This window comes from Garra rufa, chromosome 1 (genome assembly GCF_049309525.1).
Source record: "Garra rufa chromosome 1, GarRuf1.0, whole genome shotgun sequence".
NCBI classification, from domain to species: domain Eukaryota; kingdom Metazoa; phylum Chordata; class Actinopteri; order Cypriniformes; family Cyprinidae; genus Garra; species Garra rufa.
In genome coordinates this window covers 91,000,618-91,024,853 of record NC_133361.1, presented here as the reverse complement: position 1 = coordinate 91,024,853, position 24,236 = coordinate 91,000,618, and the positions used below count along the sequence as shown (strand labels likewise).

Sequence of the window (24,236 nt, the reverse complement as noted above, 5' to 3'; positions counted from 1 at the left end):
TTATTATTAGTTGTTGTTGATCAAGATTAAAGGGATGTCGCTGTTATAAGAACGTATTTAAATGACTAATTTATGGATTAAAAAAATTATGATCCCAAGCAGATTAAGAAAATATGGTGAATTTATTTTAGGCCTATTTTACAAATATTAATAAATGAATAGACTGAATAACGTTTCGCGTCTGCACAACAAAGTATAGGCTAAATTATTTTTAACGTTTAGTGATACGAAAACAAAACGTGTCATGAAGAAAAATATTTAAGCAAGTTTATATATATATATATATATATATATATATATATATATTGCTAATGGAAGAACAAAATAACAAAATGAATAAAACATAACTTCATTAAACATTCGATAAAAATGTTAAAATGTTTTGTCAGTTATTGTTTTTAAAAACTTCCATAATCCATTTTAGAGTTTAAGTAGCCTAATATTCAGAGAAAGACAGATAAACTAGGCCTAAATAAAATAATAAATAAAAATACATTTAGCCTAGTTCCACTCTGCATGCCCAGATCTCCGATTCTTCTAACGAAGTTTCAACCAATATCCGACGTTATGATTTCGATCAGATGCGTCGGCTGTATCGGTTGATAAGCCAACGTGATTTCGACGTTGAATCGACGTTTTATTTTCGACGTAAAAACGTTCTGATATACCGTCCAAATAATGAACGTTGATTCAACATCGAAATTTGATTGACGACCGACACTGACCTTTACAACCAGAAATCGACGTTGAATCAACGTCAGCTTGCTGTCTGGGTTGTCATTAAATTCACATTAAACTAGTTCATGCTGCCGTGTAATTGTTACAAAGGAGGTGTGCTGACAAATGGTTGATCACTCTTTTGACTATTGTAAACTCTTGTTATTTTGTTTGTTTGTGTATTTATTTATTTATTCCTCTTTTGGAAAGTTACTGAAACACTGTCAGGGATTTTATTTTTCTTTTGCTATTGAGGCAAATGAGAACAAAAAAATATATATGTCGCAGTTTCTATTTACCACTACAAAAGGTTTATTTATTGTGAATGATTTACATTTCCACAGATTATCTTTTTTTTAAATGCGCTAAAATATGATTGTACTATAAACAAGTTACATATTAAGAGTTTTCAGTTGCTGCAAATGTATTTACAAACAAAAGTCATTGATAACAGATCCACACTGAAAATGAACAAAATCTTCTGTAAATATTATAAAGGATACTATGGTCTGTATGTGATCTTACTTCTTTCAGTGGTAATGTTGTTTTATTTAAGCAATTTTGTTTTAAATAAATTTTTCAATGTAAAGGAATGTGGCTCATTGATTTCAGTTTCGTTAATTGGCACAAACATGCAAACATATTCAGTTGTTACTCAATATCTTCTTTTATCAACAGTGAAAAGTTCAGATAATAAGTACACAATGAACAGTTTATTAGAAACTTTAACTAGAAGTACATCCATCAGAAAAAGTATGTTATGTTGTATTAGTGTTATGATCTTAGTGAAGATCACAGTCTCACTTAACATTTGTATTCACACACACCTAAAGCAAAGAGATTCATTTAGAATTCAACATTTATCTTTCTGCTGAATTTCTTAGGCAGTAATTTCATTTCAGCCAATATAATTGTGTCTCTTACAGTAATGACTGTCACACATATGGACCGTCTTTGTGTTTATTTTTGTTCCCATGACCTCCTTCTCCTTATTTTTCCTGATGTTCTCTAATGCCCATATTTGATTTTCCTGTTCCTGTCTCCATTGTGTTTCATTGAGTTCAGGACTGTCTTGTCTTTACTTCGTTTAGTTGAGTATTTAAGAGTGTTCTGTTTGTGGTTTTCTCCTCTGATGTCTTACGTCCTCCAAGTGAATGTCTTCCTGTTGTTCTCCTGAGTTGTGTTTTAGTTTGTCCGTTAAAGACTGTTTTAAGTTCACTCCTGCGTTTCCTCGTCTCCTCGTTTACCGCTCCGTAGATTTGTGAAATATGACAATGATAATGAAATGATAATAAATATTAAATATCCATTCATAAATTTGTCTTACCAAATTGCTTAATGTACCTGTGTTAAAAGTAATTTTTTCTTATTTAAAAGTACAAATAGTGATTATATAAACTTAATTCTTCAAGATTCTTTACACATAAAGGTAAATGTATACGCCTTTATTTATACCCAAACTTAGTCAACTGTGAGCAGTACTTCATTACTATTTATGAAAAATATGAATGAAAGATATTTAGATTATTTGCACATGTTTATTAAACCTTGATATTCTACATTATTTGGATTTTCATGATTTACAAGTTACAAGTTGTGTAAAATCATTAGAGTCAGGAGTGAAGAGTCAGCAAAGCAGACTCAGTGCTATGAATAGACTTAAAACCTGACTGAAATTTTCCAGAAGTACTTAGAAAATACCAAACACAAACTGTTCTAGTACCTTAGGTTAAAGAAACCACAGAATTAGGCTGATAGTTATTTAAAACAGATGTGTCTAAAGAATAATGACTGCAAAATACCTTCAGGAAAGAGCATTAGAAACTCAGCAGAAAGATAATTGGCATTTGAATTTTAAAATAAATATATTTAGCTTTAGGAGTGTGTGAATATGAATGTGAAATGATGGTAAGTGTCATCTTTTGTCTTTATTGGCTGTTGATGTTTCTGCCTCATTTCTTTAATCGGTGTCTTTGTTTCTGATCAATATCTGAGTTAAATATGAATGCAGAGGCTGAAGGTGAGACTTTCCCTGATCTCTGTGATAATGAGTCTATAGTTCTGCTGATTGGATTAGAGTCGCTGAAAATCTGGGCAAATTCCTGTAACTGCTTACATCCTTTGAATATCTTATCTTCTAATGACGATCCTGAAATCTGTCTAAAACTCCAGTGATTGAGTCTTTAGTAAGTCTGGATGACTGCAGCGACACACAGAAACATCTCAATCAAGATCTGATGAAGATTCACTCAGTCTCCTGATCTTCTCTTCTGAGTTTAATACAGCTCTAACTGGATGTTGCAGGTATTTTGGTTTCAAAACTTTTAACTTCACTAAAATCATAACTCTAATACAACATGAATGCACTTCTAGAGATCGAGTTTGTAAAGCAGGTATTGTATCTTGTATTTATTAACTGAACTGTTCACTGTTAAAAAGGGAAGATGAGGAGTAACAGCTGAATATGTTGCCATGGTTTTTGCCAATAAAGATGCTGAAAAGGTCATCAAGTTTAATAAAGGAATGGCAGAGAGGATGGGAAAAGGAAATCAAGACACATTTTTCTGTTCAATCTAAAGTTAGAAACAAATGTTTTTGTACTTGTCCATCCTGTAGGGACTCAGTTAAACTGTAGACTGAGGTTGGGGCATTGTGGGTTAAATACTTTTTTGTATATTGTTGGAAAGCATATTTTTTTCTTTTTTTCTCCTTTAATATTCACTGACAAAGACTGTAGATGCTGATCAAATACCATGATGTGAGTCTTAATTTTAAGTCATTTTCATTTATTTGTGCAGATCGTTTTTTTTTTTTTTTAAATAGCGCACATTGTACATGCACAAAGTCATTTCCCCGTAATATTTTCCCTTCTTTCGGCGCTTCACACTCCAGTCCAGCGGGTGGCACTAACACACACACTTCTGTTTGACAAACACCATTAAACCTAAGAAGAAGAAGATTAGTTTCACTGCTCTCTGTTGTTTTGTTGTGATTCGGTTTTAGTTCAGTCTGTGAGAAATGAAGTTTCTGTAAATAGAAAAATAACGTTTTTGAATCCAGTCAGTAAATACCTGTAATATCCTCATCCTCACAGCTGTGACTAGGTTTTGAAGCAAGCAGGAATATCTGGAGAAGTATGAGCTGAACTGAGATATGCTGAAGATGTTTATTAAAGTGGAGAGTGAGGAGAACACGAGTGAACTAGAAAACTGGAGAATAAAACAGGAACCAGAACCTTTGACAACAAGACAAGATGAACCAGAACCTTTGAGAATAAAACAAGAGAAACCAGAACATTTGAGAATAAAACAGGAACCAGAACCTTTGACAATAAGCCAAGAGGAACCACAACCTTTGATAATAAAACAGGAACCAGAACCTTTGAGAATAAAACAAGAGGAACCAGAACCTTTGAGAATAAAACAAGAGGAACCAGAACCTTTGAGAATAAAACAAGAGGAACCAGAACCTTTGAGAATAAAACAAGAGGAACCAGAACCTTTGAGAATAAAACATGAGGAAAAAGAAGGTTGGTTTTTAATCTTCATTTCATCTTTAATGATTGTTTGTGGTACATCAGGCTTTCAAAGCTTTAATAATACTGACACAATTAAATGGAATATATCATATTATATATGTGTATATATATATATATATATATTGACTGGGAGCAACTTTGCAACTACATGTCAACTAACACTCTTTAGATTATTAGTAAACTTAGATTAAGGTGAGGCTAGGTAGTAGATTCACATACTTGCAAAGTTACATATCAGTTTGTCTTTTGGGGAACCTTCAAAATACAGTGTTTGAATATATTTAGCATAATACTAATAATAATTACTGCTAGCTGACATTGATAAGAGTTACTTATCAAAAACTGTCTAAGACTGAGACTTATAAAACGTCATAACTATGAGGAGATAATCATAGCCTTAAAAGCTATAACCACAAATAAGCAAATATTATAATACATTAAAACAGTTCTTATTTATACTCTTGAGATGATACAACATACTATAAGTTTTTTTTTATAATGCATTATGCATCCTATTTATTGCACTAAGAATACCCTCAAAATGCATTATAAATACGTGTTTCAAAGAAAGTGTTACTCAATTCTTTTATGAACAGATCAAACAAGGCTGATGCAGGAACAGTAGTGTTAACTGTAGTCTTAGTGGTGCGGCAGAAATAGTCCAACATTAGTTCGTACAACATTTTGGGAGAGAAATTCAAGCACTTTTCAATGACTTTTAAGTATTTCATACAACTATTTCCAGCACTTTATAGCTCTAAAATCCAGTTTAAATTATATTTTTAATGGGACCAAACACAATATCAAAATAATGTTTTTGTAATTAAAAACATTTATGTAAAATAACCAGTAGATGGCAGCAGAGGCACACTTATTGACTCATTAGTCATTCATTTTGACTTCCTTTATATTTTGAAATGATAAAATAACTATTTTAAAACAACACTTCATCCAGAAACTTTTTTTTTGTGTATATAGTAAGAAAAGTCTCAAAACGCCAAACTTTTCTTCACTTTGCGACTGAATCGCACATCAATTATAATCACTTAAGTTGTTGGTCAGTTGATAATGGTACATATAGTAAGAGTAGAATATATACATTTTCTATATGACAATTAGATTTTCATGTCACTAATGTTAATGAAAGTAATTTTTGCATGTCTCCTAACTCAAGTTCAGTGCTTCGTTGTCAAATGTGTCTTACCAAGCAATAGACGTAATATTTTTCAGTAACTGTGCTTCTAAATTCAAAACAGTAGTAATTTTATGATTGACTTTTTATGCACTTTTAAGCATCCTATGATGATGCTAAAAAGTGCATTATTTTGTGAATTTGTTGTGATGCAATGTGTTTATGCAGTTTGAGGTTTAAAAAACATGTTATTTTCCACATACTGAACATTATTGATGCTCTTCTCTGCCCTCCCTTTTTGAAACGCTTTGATTTTTACAAAACACGTTGTTGATGGAAACCGAGGTGTTCTCTGATTGGCCAGCTATCTATGCTTTGTGATTGGCCGAATAACTTAAGTGTGTGTTGTGATACCATTTCTTGGCGCATAGTAGTCTTGTGTAGCCACACCTTCAGACTGATGGCTGAATGTCTGGAATTCATGGCAGCTTTGATGAGTAGCCCCAGGTAAAAAAAAGTGCACTAAAATGCACTTTATTTAAGTATACTTAGTACACTTTTCAGTAATGTACTAAAAGTGCTCTATTTTCGCACACTAATTTTGTACTTAATGTACTAAACGATAGTATTAAGTATATGTTAAGATAAACTTAATACCATCTATGTGTACTCAACTGTGCTATTTTGAGACACCCTGAAATTGAACTAAAATGTGCTTTTAACATACTATATCTGTATTTAAAAAAACATATATTTAGTTACAACTAGAAATACACTTGAACCCTAATTTTAAACATTTATAAATATATTTAAGAATAGCTTAAAGTATAATAGTAATATATTAAAAGAATATACAAAATGTAAAAAAGTGTGCTAAAATACACTTTAAGTACACTAAGTATACTTTTTAGTACTGTGCTAAAAATGCTCTATTTTCACACACTAATTTTGTACTTAATGTACTAAAAGATAGTATTAAGTATATGTTAAGATAAACTTAATACCATTTAAGTGTACTCAACTGTGCTATTTTGAGACACCCTGAAATTTAACTAAAATGTGCTTTTAACATACTATATCTGTATTTAAAAAAATATATTTAGTTACAACTAGAAATACACTTGAACCCTGCTTTTGAACATTTATAAATATATTTATGACTAATTTAAAGTATAGCAATAATATATTAAAAGAATATACAAAGTGTGAAAAAAGTGTGCTAAAATACAATTTAAGTACACTTAGTGCACTTCCCTAATGTACTTAAAGTGCTCTATTTTCGGCCACTAATTTTGTACTCTATATACTAAAAGTTATTCTTAAGTATATGTTAAGATAAACTTAAGATCATCTAAGTGTACTCAACTGTGCTATTTTGAAACACCATGAAGATGAACTAAAATGTGCTTTTAACATACTTTCTCAGCATTTCCAAATATTGTTACCACTTATAATACAATTGAAACATATTCCATAAACCTTTAAATATACTAATTATACATAAAAAATAAACTTACTAATTATTTAAAATACATGAATAATATATAACAAATGTATACAAAGCATATTTATAATGTATTGCCCATATATTTTTATTAATAAAAAATACACTTGTTAATCATTTAAAATACATGAATAATATTTAATAAATTATACATAGCGTGTTTATAATGTATTTTTTATTAATAAAAATATGTGGGCAAGACATTATAAATACACTTTGTATACATTTATTATTATAATTCATATATTTTAATTAATTAATTATTGTATTGTAATGAATAAAAATGTGTGGGCAATACATTATTAATACGTTGTCACGAAGCGTGTAGGAAAGCACAAAATAACGTTTTCAATAAAAAGTCTTCAATAAATCCTCAGGCAGAGTAACAATAGACAGGAATGACTGGGGAAGCCGCGCACACAACGAAGGAACATAGGTGTAACGCTTGTAGCCGGACAAAGAAATCAAACAAACTTATAAAGGGGAGATAATTACAGCAACAGGTGGAGGGGATCACACTAATGAGCAGGAAGACCAAAAAAGGGCATGGGAGAAACCAAACAGACAGTCCAATGGGGGAAACACTGGGAAAAACCAAGACAAACAGTCCAAGGGCGTGACATACACTTTGTATACATTTATCATATATTATTCATGTATTTAAAATAATTAAGAAGTGTATTTTTTATTATTTAACATATGTGGGCAATACATTATAAATATGCTTTGTATAAACTTATTATATATTATTCATGTATTTTAAATAATCAACAAGTGTATTTTTTTTGTAATAAAAATATGTGGGAAATACATTATAAATACGCCTTGCATACATTTGTTATATATTTATGTATTTTAAATAATCAACAAGTGTATTTTTTATTGATAAAAATATCTGGGCAATACATTATAAATACGCTTTGTATACATTTGTTATATATTATTCATGTATTTTAAATAATCAGTAAGTTTATTTTTTATGTATAATTAGTATATTTAAAGGTTTATGAAATATGTTTCAATCCTATTATAAGTGGTAACAAAATACATTTTTTGGAAATGCTGAGATAGTATGTTAAAGGCACATTTTAGTTCATCTTCATGGTGTCTCAAAATAGCACAGTTGAGTACACTTAGATGATTTTAAGTTTATCTTAACATATACTTAAGAATAACTTTTAGTATATTGAGTACAAAATTAGTGGCCGAAAATAGAGCACTTTAAGTACATTAGGGAAGTGCACTAAGTGTACTTAAATTGTATTTTAGCACACTTTTTTCACACTTTGTATATTCTTTTAATATATTATTGTTATACTTTAAATTAGTCATAAATATATTCATAAATGTTCAAAAGTAGGGTTCAAGTGTATTTCTAGTTGTAACTAAATATATTTTTTAAATACAGATATAGTATGTTAAAAGCACATTTTAGTTCAATTTCAGGGTGTCTCAAAATAGCACAGTTGAGTACACTTAGATGGTATTAAGTTTATCTTAACATATACTTAATACTATTTTTTAGTACAATAAGTACAAAATTAGTGTGCGAAAATAGAGCACTTTTAATACATTACTGAAAAGTGTACTAAGTATACTTAAATAAAGTGTATTTTAGTGCACTTTTTTTTTAACCTGGGAGAATTACCACACTCAAAATCAGTTTAAGTCTTAGTGCTAATAATGCATTCATATTAAGTGTACATAAGTACAACTTTTGAGAAAATCTACTTCTACTACAATACTTTACTAATAGATTTTTTATATATTAACTTATTTTAAACGTAGGATTAGTATGTAAACAGTCTACTAAAAATCAACTAATGTTTAAAGCATTTAAAGTACACTTTTAAAAAACACACTAATAAAACTCTTTTGTATGTTTTTTCTGTAGTATACTTTATTTCAGTACACCAAAAATTTATTTAAGTATTACTGGTATTTAGTACTTTTTTTTCAAGTGTACTAAAGTCCTACTGAAGTATAAACATACTTTTAATTAGTATATTTATAGTGTATAAACATCACACTTTTATTTAACACAAAAAATAAGAATGTACTAAAAATTTATTTGCGGGTATTTAAGTGTATTTTCGTTGCATTTAAGTATATATTTTTTTCACCTGGGGCGTCTCGCTGCAGCCTGCGGTGGACATCCAAGCCCGCCCACATCCAAGTGTGACGCCAGAGGCCACGCCCATGTTCAAACACGTCACACATCCAACATATTAAATAGTATTAACATATATTAAAATAGCGATAATATGATTAGCAATGTTCACATTTGTGGACATATCTTTAGAGAATTAGATGAAAATGAAAATATGCTAAGTGTTACATTTACAATAACAAAACTTAATTGTCCGTCTAATCTGATCTTGTCTAAGCTATGTCAAAATCGATTATAATAAACGTGAATTTATGTCATTACACAAACAAATAGGGTAAGGTTTAAATGTTTTATTACCAATTACCAGGGCTGCACGATTTTGAGAAAAAACCTAATTGCGGTTTTTCTGACAAATATTGCGATTGCGATGCGATTTTCGGTTTTTGCGTTCGATACTTTTAAGTGCATAAAACTAAAATTCTGAATAAAATATGTTGTTACTTTTACAAAACAGAGGGTTAAATAAACTAGAGGTCGACCTCTATTGGTTTTTACCGATACTGATAGCTAGGTTGGACCACACTGGCCGATACCGATTAATTAACCAATAGTTTTTGAAAATGGATACTGAAAGGCAACTAAAATAGTGCTCTACTAGTTTTAAAAAAAGTATTAAACCATACTTTGTAAATTAATAAAAATATTAATTATATATTGATCATTAAAGTTATTTCATAGTTCATTAATGTTAACAAAATAAACTTCAAAATTTAACAATATATCAGTAAATGTTGAAATGAACACACTCTAACAAGGAACAACACTTCTATTTTACAGCTTTCATAAATCTTAGTTGATGTTACAAATTGTAAAGGGGTGGGAATCTTTACATTTTAACAATATGTAAAATTGCAGTTTCGATGCTTTTTGTTTATATTAAAATTAAGATTCAATTTAATTAGATTTTATATTAAATTAATTTCGTGCAGAATTTACTTTTTTTTTTTTTACATAAGCAGGCTACTTTTTAAAACAATAGACAGTATCATATGACAGTGGCTGCTTTAACAGGCTTCAATGAATGCACAGATCTATTTCGATATATCAGATGTTTTGTCCTGCTCTGAAAACATAACTGGCTGTGTTTACATCACTTTTGTATAAAAGTATTCGAAAATGCAAGTGCATTTAACCGCATCCGCAATCGAGCTTTTTAGGACGAACAAACACAAAGAGAAAGTGAAAGTCTGTCAGTGCGCGAGTTTTGTGCATCTAATAGTACTGCATTACAAACGGCAGAAATTAAGCCATATCTAAAGTAAAACACTGCGGGTGGAAGCACACATTGTCAAACAATGCGCACGTGTCGCATAGTGCAAATTCTATGCATTGAAGCCCGCTGCGTCTCTAGCACACACACGTCCCATATGCGGGGAAAAAACACAAGCTCGTTGAAAAGAGGATTGCGATGCATCGGAGAATCCATTTTTCACCCATCCTTAATGAAACCAGGCAAAAGTGCAGCGCTGCGTTGCGCGGACAACTCGCAGGTATCACACACACACACACACACACACACACACACACACACACACAGGACGTGTCGCGTGTAGTTCAAGGGGAAGTCTAAAACAGTTTAATCACCAAACGGGCAAATGTTTACTTCAAGAATGATCAAAAAAGCAGCAAAGATTAGTTTAAACAACAGATCAAACGAAAAGAGGAAGAGCGATATATGTTGTAGCCATTTAAGATTTTTTTTCTGTTTTACATCGTTTAAATATTATTTGTTTGTGTTTTGTTTGTTTAATTTGTTTATTACGAAAGAAGTTTGTGTAACTTTAAATGTCATAAAGGACGTGGTATGAATTGGACGGCAATACCGCGGGAGAATTGGGGAGGGTCAGACACACTTTTTTGACAATTTCGTACGTTTTTATTTGTGGGAAATCCTTTCTTAAACGAATTTTCGTTTTGTATAATTTTTATCGTAATTTTTAATACATATTTTTGTTGATCAGTTATTTAAATCAAATAAGAACAAGGAAGGCATTGTGAAATAAAGTGCGTAACTGCCATGCTTCCGCGGCCTGAAGAAAAGGCTAAAACATAAATTATATCTCTATATGAAGCATACAGACTTTATTAGAGCTACAGAAATAAAAACGTTTCGCTTAAATGCACAATCCTTAATCTTCCAGCCCAGGGTCAAGTCTTTATGAACATTTACAAAGATTTGGGACAGATATGATGTAATGTAAAACTATGAATTGGCTGCTTTGCTGCTGACAGAAAGCCAGTGCATTGCATACAACCTTGTTTCCATTGCCATTTCTGATTGGCCAGCAAGCCAGGAACGCAAGATTCGACCATTTTGATCGGCTAATAGGTTTGTCATTCAAATGTCAGAGGCGGGGAAAAACCTCAGCCTCCTGAGGTTAGGTTATCGCGGGAGTTAAAACCTCAATATCGATGCGATAAAGGTTAATCGTGCAGCCCTACCAATTACCATTTTCCTAACTTTAATGGTAACACTTTACAATAAGGTTCATTAGTTAACATTAGTTAATGTATTAACTAACATGAACTAACCATGAGCAATACATTTGTTACTGTATTTACTAAACTCAACATTTACTAATGCATTATTAAAATTGTTAACATTAGTTAATGCAGTGTGAACTAACATGAACAAACAATGAACAACTGTATTTCCGTTAACTAACGTTAATAAAGATTAGTAAATACAGTAACAAATGTATTGCTCATGGTTAGTTCATGTTAGTTAATACATTAACTAATGTTTAACTAATGAACCTTATTGTAAAGTGTTACCACTTTAATCAACCAAAGCAAGCGTTTTACCGGCTGTTCGAATGTAATTAGTTGTAATTTGTATTATTTAATGCAAACTGTTTTGTTTACATCCCCGATACAACATACTTCCGCCATTCTTGCACATGCAACATCGGGATTCTTTTTTTTTTTTTATTATTATTTTATTATAGAATAATTGGTCATTACAAAAATAGAAAAAAAAAAAATAGAAATCCAGATACACAAAATACAAGCTTAATCTGTATACAGTAATACAATATGTATTAAGAGGGGAAACTAATACCATAGAGAGAAAAAAAAACTTATAAATGAAAAGTAAATAAATAAACAAAAACTAAATTAAAACCTAGAAACAACTAAACAATAGTTCAAATTTTCTTCCTTTTCCCTTACATATTGTCACGACCACACACAAAGGGAGAAGGTGAGTATCTTTCAAGGTATTTATTAACAAACGTGCACAGTACAACACACGTGCAATCGGGTGAAATAAGGTCTCTGTGGTCAAATCTTCAAACAAACACAACAGGTGAGTTCAAGTTCATAAGGATCATAGCGTTAGCAATAGTCACTTCCCTTTAACACGATTAACGTGTATCACAGGAGAACATCAGAGCAATCCACGAGGAGCACAGGAGAACATCGGAAGAATCCACGAGGAGCACAGGAGAGACAACAGGAGGGGGAGAAGATCCACAGAGAAACATCCATGCAACTTTGATACCAGCCGATGAGTGAGTGGCAGAGGTAGGTATATAAAGGGTGTGGTGATTGCCGGTGCAGGTGACGGTGATTAGTATTCTGGTGATGGTTCACGGGTGTGCTGTGGTGGTGATTGGCTGGTTGGTGGAGGATCGTGGTGATTGGGGCTGAGGGAACGTGCAGAGGGTGTGACATCACCCCCTCCTCCACGGGTGACTCCTGGCACCCAAGAACGGCGACGGGGACGACCACGACCTCTGGGAGCTGGGCGTTCGGGATGTTGGCGGTGGAATTCCTCGAGGAGAGTCGGGTCCAGGATGTCGTCACGGGGTATCCACGATCTCTCCTCGGGTCCGAACCCCTCCCAGTCCACTAGGTACTGGAGCTGGCCGTTCCGCCGCCGGGAGTCTAGGATTTCTTGGACTTGGTAGATGTTATCTCCAAGGATCTCTGGCGGGTCGGGAGGAGGAGGTGACTCCGACTCTGTGGAGGAAGGGAACAGGGGTTCAGTGTGGCGCTTGAGTAGGGAAACGTGAAACGAGGGGGCGATTCTGTAATGTGGAGGTAGGTTTAGACGGTAGGTGACAGGGTTGATCTGTGAGTGCACGGTGAAGGGCCCTATGTAGCGGGGACTCAGCTTCCTACTGGGCAGCCGGAGGCGTATGTCTCGAGTGGACAACCATACCTGGTCCCCGGGGAGGTAAACTGGGTTGGGTAACCTACGGCGGTTGGCATGTTCCGTATGCCTCCGTACTGCCCGCTGGAGATGGACGTGCGCTGAGTCCCACACCCTCTCGCTCTCTCGGAACCAGTGATCTACCGCGGGCACCTCGGAGGACTCTCCAGTCCATGGAAACAGAGCTGGTTGATAACCTAGAATGCATTGGAATGGGGTTAGACCAGTAGAGGTTTGACGGAGGGAATTTTGCGCATACTCAGCCCACGGTAGATACTGGCTCCAGGTGTTTTGATGTTGGGAACAGTACGTCCGAAGGTAGCGGGAGATTTCCTGTATTTTCCGTTCGGTCTGCCCGTTCGTTTGAGGGTGATATCCGGATGACAGACTGACTGTGGTACCCAGAAGTTGGAAGAAGGCCCGCCAGACCCTGGAAATGAATTGGGGTCCCCGATCGGACACGATGTCTTCTGGGAGTCCGAAGTTCCGGAATACATTGTGGAATAGTGCCTCTGCGGTTTCTAGTGCTGTGGGGAGACCTTTGAGAGGTATTAATTTGCAAGCTTTCGAGAATCGATCGACTACCACTAAAATTGTGGTGTAACCCTGAGAGGGGGGCAGGTCTGTGGCGAAGTCAATGCCCAAGTGTGTCCAGGGTCGGCGGGGAATAGGTAACGGTTGTAATTTACCTTCGGGTAAGCGGCGTGGGGTTGTGTTGACGGCGCAGACCGAACATCCTTGGACGTACCGTTCCACTTCCCTGCTCATGTTGGGCCACCAATATTTCTGCTGGAGGAGCGAGAGGGTTCGCCTGCTGCCAGGATGTCCTGAGCCGGGGGACGTGTGCGTACTATCCAGCAGAAGGGGTCTGAGACGGCTTGGGACATAGACACGACCCGGGGGAAGCTCCGGTGGTGCAGGTTCCTCGAAGGTGGCGGCCCGTATATCTTCATCCAGCTGCCATAGTATGGGTGCGAGAAAGACAGATGGGGGTAGAATTGGATCAGGATCGTCAGAGGTAGGTTCAGGTGAGTGCATACGTGATAGGGCGTCTGCTTTGGTGTTTTTGTGGCCGGGTTGGTAAGTAATGTGGAAATTGAATCGGGCAAAGAATAATGACCAGCGAGCTTGGCGGGCATTTAGTCTCTTGGCGTTCTGAATGTACTGGAGGTTCTTGTGGTCGGTTATTACGGTGAAGGGGAACTGGGCTCCTTCCAACCAGTGCCGCCACTCTTCGAGGGCGAGCTTTATGGCCAGCAGTTCGCGGTCTCCAATTCCATAATTCTGCTCAGCTGGGGTAAGTTTTTTGGAATAGTACGCACACGGGTGGAGGGATCGGGGTTCATCAGACCACTGGGACAGCACGGCTCCTACGCCCACGTCCGCCGCATCTACCTCCACCACGAAGGGCCTTGAAGGGTCGGGGTGCTTGAGGATGGGAGCGGTGGTGAACATTAGTTTTAGACGGTCGAAGGCTTGCTGAGCCTCTGGAGTCCACTGTAGTACCCGGCGACCTCCCTTTAAGAGGGAAGTGAGTGGAGCCGATAGGAGGCTATAGTTCTTTATAAAGCGTCGGTAGAAGTTAGCGAAGCCTAAGAAACGCTGAAGCTCCTTCACCGTCCTGGGCTCCGCCCACTTGGCCACTGCGTCCACCTTGCCGGCTTCCATGTGAACTCCCTCCGCAGTGATCACGTATCCGAGAAAGGAGATGGTGGGCTGATGGAATTCACATTTTTCTAATTTTAGATAGAGTTGGTACTCACGGAGGCGTTGGAGAACCTGACGGACGTGGTCTTGATGTTCCTTTAGGTTACGTGAGTAAATGAGGATATCGTCAATGTAGATGATTACGAATCGATGGAGGTAGTCGCGGAAGATTTCGTTCATGAAATTCTGAAATACGGAAGGACTGTTAGCCAGGCCATAGGGCATCACCTGATATTCATAGTGACCGGTGGGGGTGATGAAGGCGGTCTTCCACTCATCTCCTTCTCGGATACGGATCAGGTTGTATGCACTGCGGAGGTCGAGTTTGGTGAAGACGCGGGCTTCCCGTAGTTCCTCCAAGGCAGCTGGCACTAGAGGAAGTGGATAGGCGAATTTCACCGTGGCGTCGTTGAGCACCCGGTAGTCAATGCAAGGTCTGAGCCCACCATCCTTCTTGGGGACGAAGAAGAAACTGGATGCTGCTGGGGACGTGGAAGGTCTGATGAACCCCTGTTGGAGAGCCTCCTGGATGTAATTCTCCATGGCTTCCTGCTCAGGACGTGAGAGGGGGTAGATCTTCCCGTGGGGTAGTTTGGCGCCTGGCAGCAGGTCGATACTACAGTCCCAGGGCCGGTGCGGTGGTAGTTGTGTGGCCCGTTCCTTGCTGAAGACATCGGTGAAAGACTGATAGACGGGGGGAATGGTGGTGGCGGATTGAGTGGCAGGGCTCTCTATGGTGGTGGCGTGCAGAGGGATAGGACGGTATGGAGACTTTGCATCTGACGAGGAAGGATGGTAGCCGTGGTCCTCACACGTTGCGCCCCACTCCAGGACCTCTCCTGTGCTCCAATCTATGCGGGGTTGGTGCTTAATGAGCCATGGTCTGCCCAGGATGACATCCACGTTGGCTCGCGGGAGTACTAGGAGGGTCAAATGTTCCCGGTGGTTGTGTTGGGAGACGAGGGTCACTTTTCTGGTCCGGCGAGATATCTTACCATCGCCCAATGGTGAGTTTTGGATTGTGGTTATGTGGTATGTGACCTCATTTTGAACGGTGGGAATTCGATGTTTAGCAATGAAGTGTGATGAAACAAAATTGCCAGCCGCTCCGGAATCCACGAGCACATAGATGGGGAGAGTACGAGAGTTTACTATTAGTTTAGCGGTAATATGGGGTAAGAGAGACATGGCCGGAGTAATAGATACGGTACTCACCATTGGACGAGGCGGGCGGACTGGACAGGCACTGATGAAGTGAGAGGCTTCTCCACAATATAGGCACAGATGATTATTAATTCGTCGTTTCCTCTCCGCAGGATCCAGGCGATAGGAGTCAGTAATCATAGGCTCCTCCGCGTCTCGTTGGGGTGACGGTGTTCGGAGTGGAGGGAAGCTGGGTACAGACTTTGTAGAAGGACACGCTGAGAGATGTTGAGAAATGCCTACTGCCTTCTTAATAAAGGTTTCCAGCGGTACGTTGTCATCGTAAATAACCATATGCTTGCGGATCTGGGGTTTAAGCCCCTTACGGTAGGCTGCTAGGAGAGCTACTTGGTTCCAACCACTGGTGGCCGCTAGGGAGCGGAAGCGCAGGGTGTATTCATGGATATTGGACGCACCTTGATTCAGAGTGATCAGCTCGTCGTGCACCGAAAGGGGAGTGAGCGCAGCTCCAAACACGTCCTTGAAGTGGGCAACGAAAGCATTATAGGAGATTAAAGCGTCGCTCCGTGAATTCCAGAGTGCGTCTGCCCATTGGAGTGCCTGTCCAGTGAGGAGGGAAATCATAAAAGATATTTTAGAAATTTCGTTAGGAAACTGGTGTGCGTTGGCTTCAATATAGAGGGAACTTTGCAGGAGGAAACCATTGCAACCACCCGGGTCTCCGGAATAACTCATGGGGCGAGAGAGGGGCGTGTTGGAAATCGTCGTTGGAGCAGCAGGTAGAGATTGACGAAGGACGTTTACCATATCCGCAAATGGATCGGGGGTGTCTTCGGTGATAGCGGCACTCGCCTCCATGAGTGAAGCGGTGAGTTAATATTTTATGGGCTGGTATCCTGTCACGACCACACACAAAGGGAGAAGGTGAGTATCTTTCAAGGTATTTATTAACAAACGTGCACAGTACAACACACGTGCAATCGGGTGAAATAAGGTCTCTGTGGTCAAATCTTCAAACAAACACAACAGGTGAGTTCAAGTTCATAAGGATCATAGCGTTAGCAATAGTCACTTCCCTTTAACACGATTAACGTGTATCACAGGAGAACATCAGAGCAATCCACGAGGAGCACAGGAGAACATCGGAAGAATCCACGAGGAGCACAGGAGAGACAACAGGAGGGGGAGAAGATCCACAGAGAAACATCCATGCAACTTTGATACCAGCCGATGAGTGAGTGGCAGAGGTAGGTATATAAAGGGTGTGGTGATTGCCGGTGCAGGTGACGGTGATTAGTATTCTGGTGATGGTTCACGGGTGTGCTGTGGTGGTGATTGGCTGGTTGGTGGAGGATCGTGGTGATTGGGGCTGAGGGAACGTGCAGAGGGTGTGACACATATACAAAAATAATATTGTGGGAGCATAACCAGAAAAAAAGTTCTCTGTGAAATGTAACAACAAATGTATTCATTTGTTTTAAAGACTTTTTAAAAACTTCTATTTCTGATAAAAATAAATTACATTTTGGTATGCATTTAGCAAATTTCTGTTTATGATTATAATATTTGCCTTGCAAAATGACACAAGTCTTCCTCATTATCAATGTCCATGAATTTAGAAAGAGCTACTTTACATGGATAAATTTCGTGAAGTATTTTGAAATGCACCGCTTTAAGGCTACCGATGGGGAGGGGAGTCACACGATGACGCATTGACGTTCGCGTGGTGTCTGACGTCACACATGGATGTGGGCGGGGTGGGATGTCCACCGCAGGCTGCAGCCTGCCTTACTTTGCTTTGATTGGCCAAGGCCCGCCCATAAGGCCGTTTGACAGACATGTCAAACAACCAATCACAGTTCGTTTCGTTCAGCGTCACGTTTCGGTGCGTGGAAATGCCCCCACAACAACAGACGGGCATGCAACAGTCAGTCACTGAAATAACCAGCATTGAAAGTTAAATAAGTAGAGGGAGAACAAGCAGTAAGTCAGTAATTTGTTTGTGAGCATCATAAATGTGTATAACAACAATGGCATCTGTATAAGCACATTTTAGCAAAGCACAGAGTAAATCAGTCTGCGCTTTGTTTCCCAGCGGACCGAAAAATAAACGCAACACTCACGTCTCCTGGACATCCGATATAATTCAACGAATCAGATGACAACTTCGACATTCCTGAAGTGTTTCCAGTACTGAATTCTTTAAATATGAAAATGTACTTAGAGGCCATCAGTCATAAGCACAGACTGTTAATGCAACATTGTGATTGGCCCACTTTATAGCCTTAACCCTTTGTGAACATCTGGCATTGTGAGGTGCTCTCCCAGGTTCAGGAAACAGTCCTCCGTAAAATGCGCATTACACACTCGAATATTTGCATTTCACTGTTCCAGAACAGTGTTGTAAATATAACTTAAAACACTGATTTCTAGTTGTTTTTGTATTTGAAAGGCCAAACAAGTATATATTAAATTGAGTAAACTCACTGTGGACCACATACCGCCTGGATATCGATGTCACAAAACTAAAACGTACATTTAAAAAACAAACAATCAAAAAACTCCAAACATTTCTCTAAATTGTTCTGGTAAAAAAAAAACGAAACGAAAAAACATAAACTTTCTATTAAATACAAATCTGGTCTATTTTAATCGCTGTAACAGTATAAGCTGTTTGGCGGAAATAAAGATTGGCTTCGGGTCGGACTCGGGCCAAAAACTTGATAAGCTGTCGGACAAAGGCCGGGCTACAGCCTGTGCGTCTCGGGCCAGGGCCGGGCTAGGGCTTAGATTTAAGGCCCGTGCAGGGCTCTAGCGTGCTTCCATGGTGGAAGTTCAACAAAGAGCGCTATCAAAGCTGGCACGTTTCATCTTTAGTATTCCCGCATCCAGTGCGCCTTCAGAGCGGGCCTTTAGTGTCTGTCGGCGCAAATTGGAAGAGAGACGCGCGGGATTGGGACCGCAGTCAATCAGCAACATTCTCTTCCTCCACAGCAATTTCATGAGTTCGCACTTACATATAATAAACAGTGTAAAAGTTAAAGCAACACAAAGTAACTTTTCCCTCAGCACTTAACGCAACAGGTTGGAAGGGGAATTGTCCATTGCCGCTGTCGTAAATAATTTAGCCTACCGTCGTTTCACATGCACGTTATTTGTTTGAAGGCTATCCAGGACCGGCTTTTTGACAAGGTAGAGTATGTTGTATGACTTAATGAAAGTATGAAAACCTTTTGTGAAGCCTGCCCTAAAGCAGGTCGCATTTGTAATCTTATTTTAACTAAAAAACCGCGACCCGACAACCCAAACTTACATAGTGCTGTTATGGCCGATAGAGGGTCGCAAAGCGAATACGAAAGTCCCATTTCACCGTTATGAGTTGATGCACATAAGGGGAATAAGCGGGGGGCTCCAGCGGGGGCGGCGCAGCTGTGGCAGTGGGGGAAAGGACACAGAGGGGATGGTTGAAGTGGGCTAGAGATCAAGTGGACGGGAGTGGGCTGGCGTTAAAATGGGTTGACTGACTCGGGTTTGGTGGGTTTCCTTGATGAAGGAGCTTTCTGCTCGGATGTAGCTCTTGAAAGCTTCTGATGACCAGCGGCTAAGTGCTTAGATCTGCTGTAGGGAGAAGCCTTTTTGAGCGGCTGTGGCTGCTGCGCCTATATGGAAAGAATGGCTGGAAAAGTTTTCGGCTGGGGTACCAGAGAGAAGCAAGACAGACTTAAGGTGCTTTTGGAACCAGAAGTGTGTGGTGGGGCGGTTGAAGTCGTCTGTAAAGAGAGGGTCGGAAGGGAGTTTGGATTGAGATCTCCTGAGCTGGAGGAAGGCTAGGAGGGTTTTAAATGGTTGGAGGGGTGATTTAAGGTTTAAAATATAGATGAAGTGGCCTTTCTTTGTTTGGATGGGTGGGTTGAAGCCAGATGTAATGGCGAGCTCAGAGCATCTGAGGAAACCAAAGAAAGCCAGGATAAACATGGCGTCTAATGTGCGGGCAGTGAGGATGGAATGGTAACCTTTACGGAGGGTGGAGATGCAGTTGTTCAAAATTTTTAAGGTGATAGGTTGTCTGGGGTCTGGGCGGTTGGGCTGGGTTTTTTTTGGATACCTTTGATGAGAAGGGAGGTCTGCGAATTGGTTATATGGGATGAAGGTGAGCCATATAACAGTTTGTGGAAAAACTGGATTCCGCTTAGGTATCCTTTAATGGAGCTGGCTTGGAGGTTTTTATTGGAGTTGAGATGAGAAATAAATAAGCAGGTTAAAATCAGGCAAAGGCAAACTATAGGCAGAGGGGAAAATGTTTAAAACATTTCCATGCTGTAAGGTAAGATTGGAGAGCCCTAGGGGAGACAGTTTGGAGAATGGAATTGATGGAGGCTTCGAGGACGGGTCTCAGAGGGTGGTTTACGGGAATATCAGTTCTGAATAAGGAGGAACTGGGGTTGGGGACGGGTCCGCCTCTGGTGCCAGCGATCTGAATTTCTGCCAGAATCTGGGTTCTGATGGAGTTGGGTACCGGGGGAGGTTCCTGCGCTAGAGCATTTGGAGATGCTGGAAGGGGCGTGGCTGAGGCTAATGAGAAGGAAAAGCGGGTCTGAGGAGGAGGAAAGGTGGCTACCGGGACTGTAAGTGGAGGTAAGTCTGCGCTGCGGCCGTCTCCTGGGACGGAAAAAAGAGGAGGAAAGAGAGGGAGAATGGCGGGCATTCGGAGTCTGCGAGATTAGAGGTGGGCTTGCGCTAAGGACAGCTCCTGGGGCGGAGAAAAATAAAGAAGAGAAGAGAGGGGGTATGGGGGGCACCGGTGCTTGTGCCATGAGCAGGGGAATGCTCGTGCTATGATTGGATGGCGGTGCTGCGGGCCATGGGAGGGGAATGGAGTTAAGAGAATGGTGGGGCAAAAGCTGCGGACGGGAATTAGCCGCCGGTGTGGGCGAGCTCGTGCTACCGCGGCGGCTTGTAGAGGCGATGGCCTGTTCTCCGCCGGCATGAGCAGCAAGCTTCCGCTTGGAAGATCGAGAAGGAGGGCATTGGCTGGCGACTGCGGCGTTCGGGGCGTGGCCCAAGCTCTGATGGCTTTTTGCTGCGTCCTGGCGTAGAGTAGGGAGCCCTGTGGGCGGTCTGAGTGAGGCCCTGGAGGGAGGGGTGGACTTTGATTTCTCCTTCGGTTGGAGAGATGCGTAGAGGCCGAGGAGATCCGCTTTGGAGGAACGGCGTGGGAGGACGACGCCGGAGCTCGCAAGCGTCTTGCGTAGCCCAGCTATGGTCCATTTTCCCTTGGCTGTGGCCGAGGAGAGGGCTGTAGCGTAAGAGGACGCTGGGGAAGATGCCTGACGCCTGGAAGGGTGGTGGAGATGGCGTGATCTGGCGCGATGCAGCCACGGGCTTGGTTGTTGGATCCTGCGGACCGCTGGTGGTACGAACGGCGACCAAATAATTGCAAAACTGCTGTTTTCATGTAGTTTATCATTGTACTTTTTTGCAAAGCAGTCTATTTTTATGTGCCGTGTGATGGTACAACATTTTTAATAAAAAATGAAATTATATTCAAATGTTTTGTGTGTTTTGTCTTTCTGTGTTCTCATAGGCTAGCGACTTTCAGACATGCTTTCTGCACATTTACACCAGGACCATTCAAGCCTATGGAATGCTTCAATAGCCAAAATCTAAGTACTTGAAGTCTAAAGAAATGCACGGTAGCCCAGGCTACTCTTCATCTTCCCTAACAGTGTGTCAGAATACCTGCAGGCCAAGGAAAGAAACAAACATGAATCTCTTGAATAATAGCAATACAAATACTTTTTTTTCCCTGTGGGACGGGAGAAGACACAAAATCAATGCATCTCTTATCGTGCGGGAATAAATTCAAAGAGTTTTGCGGGTGCAGGCGGGAGTGGAAATACATATTGTGAGAGTGTAACACACACGTTGCGGGAGCGGGCGGTAATGGTCAGAAATTCAGCAGGGGCGACGGGAGCGGGATAAAGAAAACAGTCCTGCTCAGGATTCTAGAACACATTATCCGTGTATTTTCCGGAATGGCTGTGTGAAAGAGGCTGAAGTTGACGTAACACTGGTCTCTTATATTTACGTTGTTCGAAAGCCTGTGCAATGATGTAGTTTTGACATGTATCGACTGAACAGGGTTTTCATATTTGTTTTTGTGTTGATGCTGCTTAGCAATGAAATGGACGCAATGTTGTCGGGGTTTGACAAAAGGAGGGTGGGACGGTGGTTGGTATTCGGGGGTGGTGACTAAAGGTGGTGACTGAGTAGATCAGACGTCACATTTTTACAGAAGTCACTGCGTCTTGTGAAAAGGAACAGCTACTTTAAGCAGGCTGTGTGCAGTTTACTGTGGATTGACTGTTTTGAAACTTATATGGTAGTTACATAGCCCCTAGACCTCAGTTATCATGAAAAAAGCCAGAAAATTTAGATTTTGACAATATGGGACCTTCAACTTTTATAATATATATCTCTGGTTTTGAGACTTTAGGCTTTGCAGCTTCACAAATCTTATCTAATGCACAAACAGCTTGTAACACTCCAAAGGAAACCGCGTCATATGCCCCTTTAAATTATCTTTGTTATTGATATCCCACACACCATTTCTACCAAATCTGCTTCTGGCGCCACCATCTGTAGGACTTATTGGCACTACTCTCAAATGTTAGTTTTTCATGTTTTTCAGCTTATAACAAGTTACTGAAAATGAACCCTTCTTACTTGTATTTCAGAGTTGATTAAAGAAAAAGAGGAGAATGAAGAATCAAGTCAAGTTGAGGAGAAAAATCATTTTAAAACTGGAGAAAGACCTTTGAGTTGCTCTCAAGCCAAACAGAAAGATTTAAAGAAAAGAAGAGCAGAGAAATGTTCCACCTGCACTCAGTGTGGAAAAAGTTTCACAAGAAAAACAGATCTTGAGCGCCACATGAAAATTCATACTGAAGAAAAACCATTTACTTGTGATCAATGTGGGAAGAGTTTTTCACGCTCATCAAGCCTTAAGGAGCACATGAACATCCACACTAGAGAGAAGCATCCATGTGATCAATGTGGTAAAGTGTATTTAGCGGCTTCAGGTCTGAGGAATCACTTGAAAGTTCACACAAAGGTGAAGCCACATTCGTGCCATTTGTGTGGAAAGAGTTTTTGCCGTCTACAAAGTTTGCAAGTATATGAGAATATAAATACTGGTGTGAGAGAATCCATGTGTTCAAAGTGTGAAAAAATTTCTACTTCAGTAACTTATTTAAAACTGCATAAGAGGATCCACACTTATGAATGTTCACAGTGTAACAAGATATTCAGTAAGTCAGGAGACCTGAAAATACATGAGAGGATCCACGCTAGAGAGAAACCTTATGAGTGTTCACACTGCAACAAGAGATTTATTCAGTCATCATATCTGAAAATACATGAGAGGATCCACACTGGAGAGAAACCTTATAAGTGTTCACACTGCAACAAGAGGTTTAGTCGGTCAGCATGTCTGAAAATACATGAGAAGGTCCACACTGGAGAGAAACCTTATAAGTGTTCACACTGCAACAGGAGATTTAGTCAGTCAGCATATATGAAAAGACATGAGAGGATCCACAAAGGAGAAAAACCTTATGAGTGTTCACACTGCAACAAGAGATTTAATCAGTCAGTACATTTGAAAACACATGAGATGATCCACACTGGAGAGAAACCTTATGAGTGTTCACACTGCAACAAGAGATTTTATCAGTCAGTACATTTGAAAACACATGAGATGATCCACACTGGAGAGAAACCTTATGAGTGTTCACACTGCAACAAGAGATTTAATCAATCATCATATCTGAAAATACATGAGAAGATCCACACTAGAGAGAAACCTTATGAGTGTTCACACTGCAACAAGAGATTTAGTCAGTCAGTTCTTTTGAAAACACATGAGAGGATCCACAATGGATAGAGACCTTATAAGTGTTCACACTGCAACAAGAGATTTAGTCAGTCATCAGATCTGAAAATACATGAGAGGATTCACCCTGGAAAATAACCATATCATTGCACTGCACATGAGATGCATTTTATTCAATTATCTGCTATACACAGTCATGCAGAATATCTCTGGCAGATTTACACATACTGGTCTGGCATGTACTGTATATGTAT

General features: G+C 39.3%; 1 protein-coding gene across 1 annotated transcript; it reads left to right on the top strand.

Moving 5' to 3' along the window:
- Positions 1–3,864: 3,864 nt before the first annotated feature.
- On the top strand, positions 3,865–24,229 carry LOC141326106 (uncharacterized). Its single transcript, XM_073834809.1, has 2 exons — positions 3,865–4,246; positions 22,826–24,229. The coding sequence occupies exons 1-2, from the start codon at positions 3,871–3,873 to the stop codon at positions 24,031–24,033; spliced, it is 1,584 nt and encodes a 527-aa protein (XP_073690910.1). The 5' UTR covers positions 3,865–3,870; the 3' UTR covers positions 24,034–24,229.
- Positions 24,230–24,236: the final 7 nt, after the last annotated feature.

Coding starts and splice junctions, on each gene's coding strand:
- LOC141326106 (XM_073834809.1), top strand. CDS start 3,871: ATGCTGAAGATGTTTATTAAAGTGGAGAGTGAGGAGAACACGAGTGAA. Junction 4,247..22,825: donor AAAACATGAGGAAAAAGAAG/GTTGGTTTTTAA, acceptor CTTGTATTTCAG/AGTTGATTAAAGAAAAAGAG.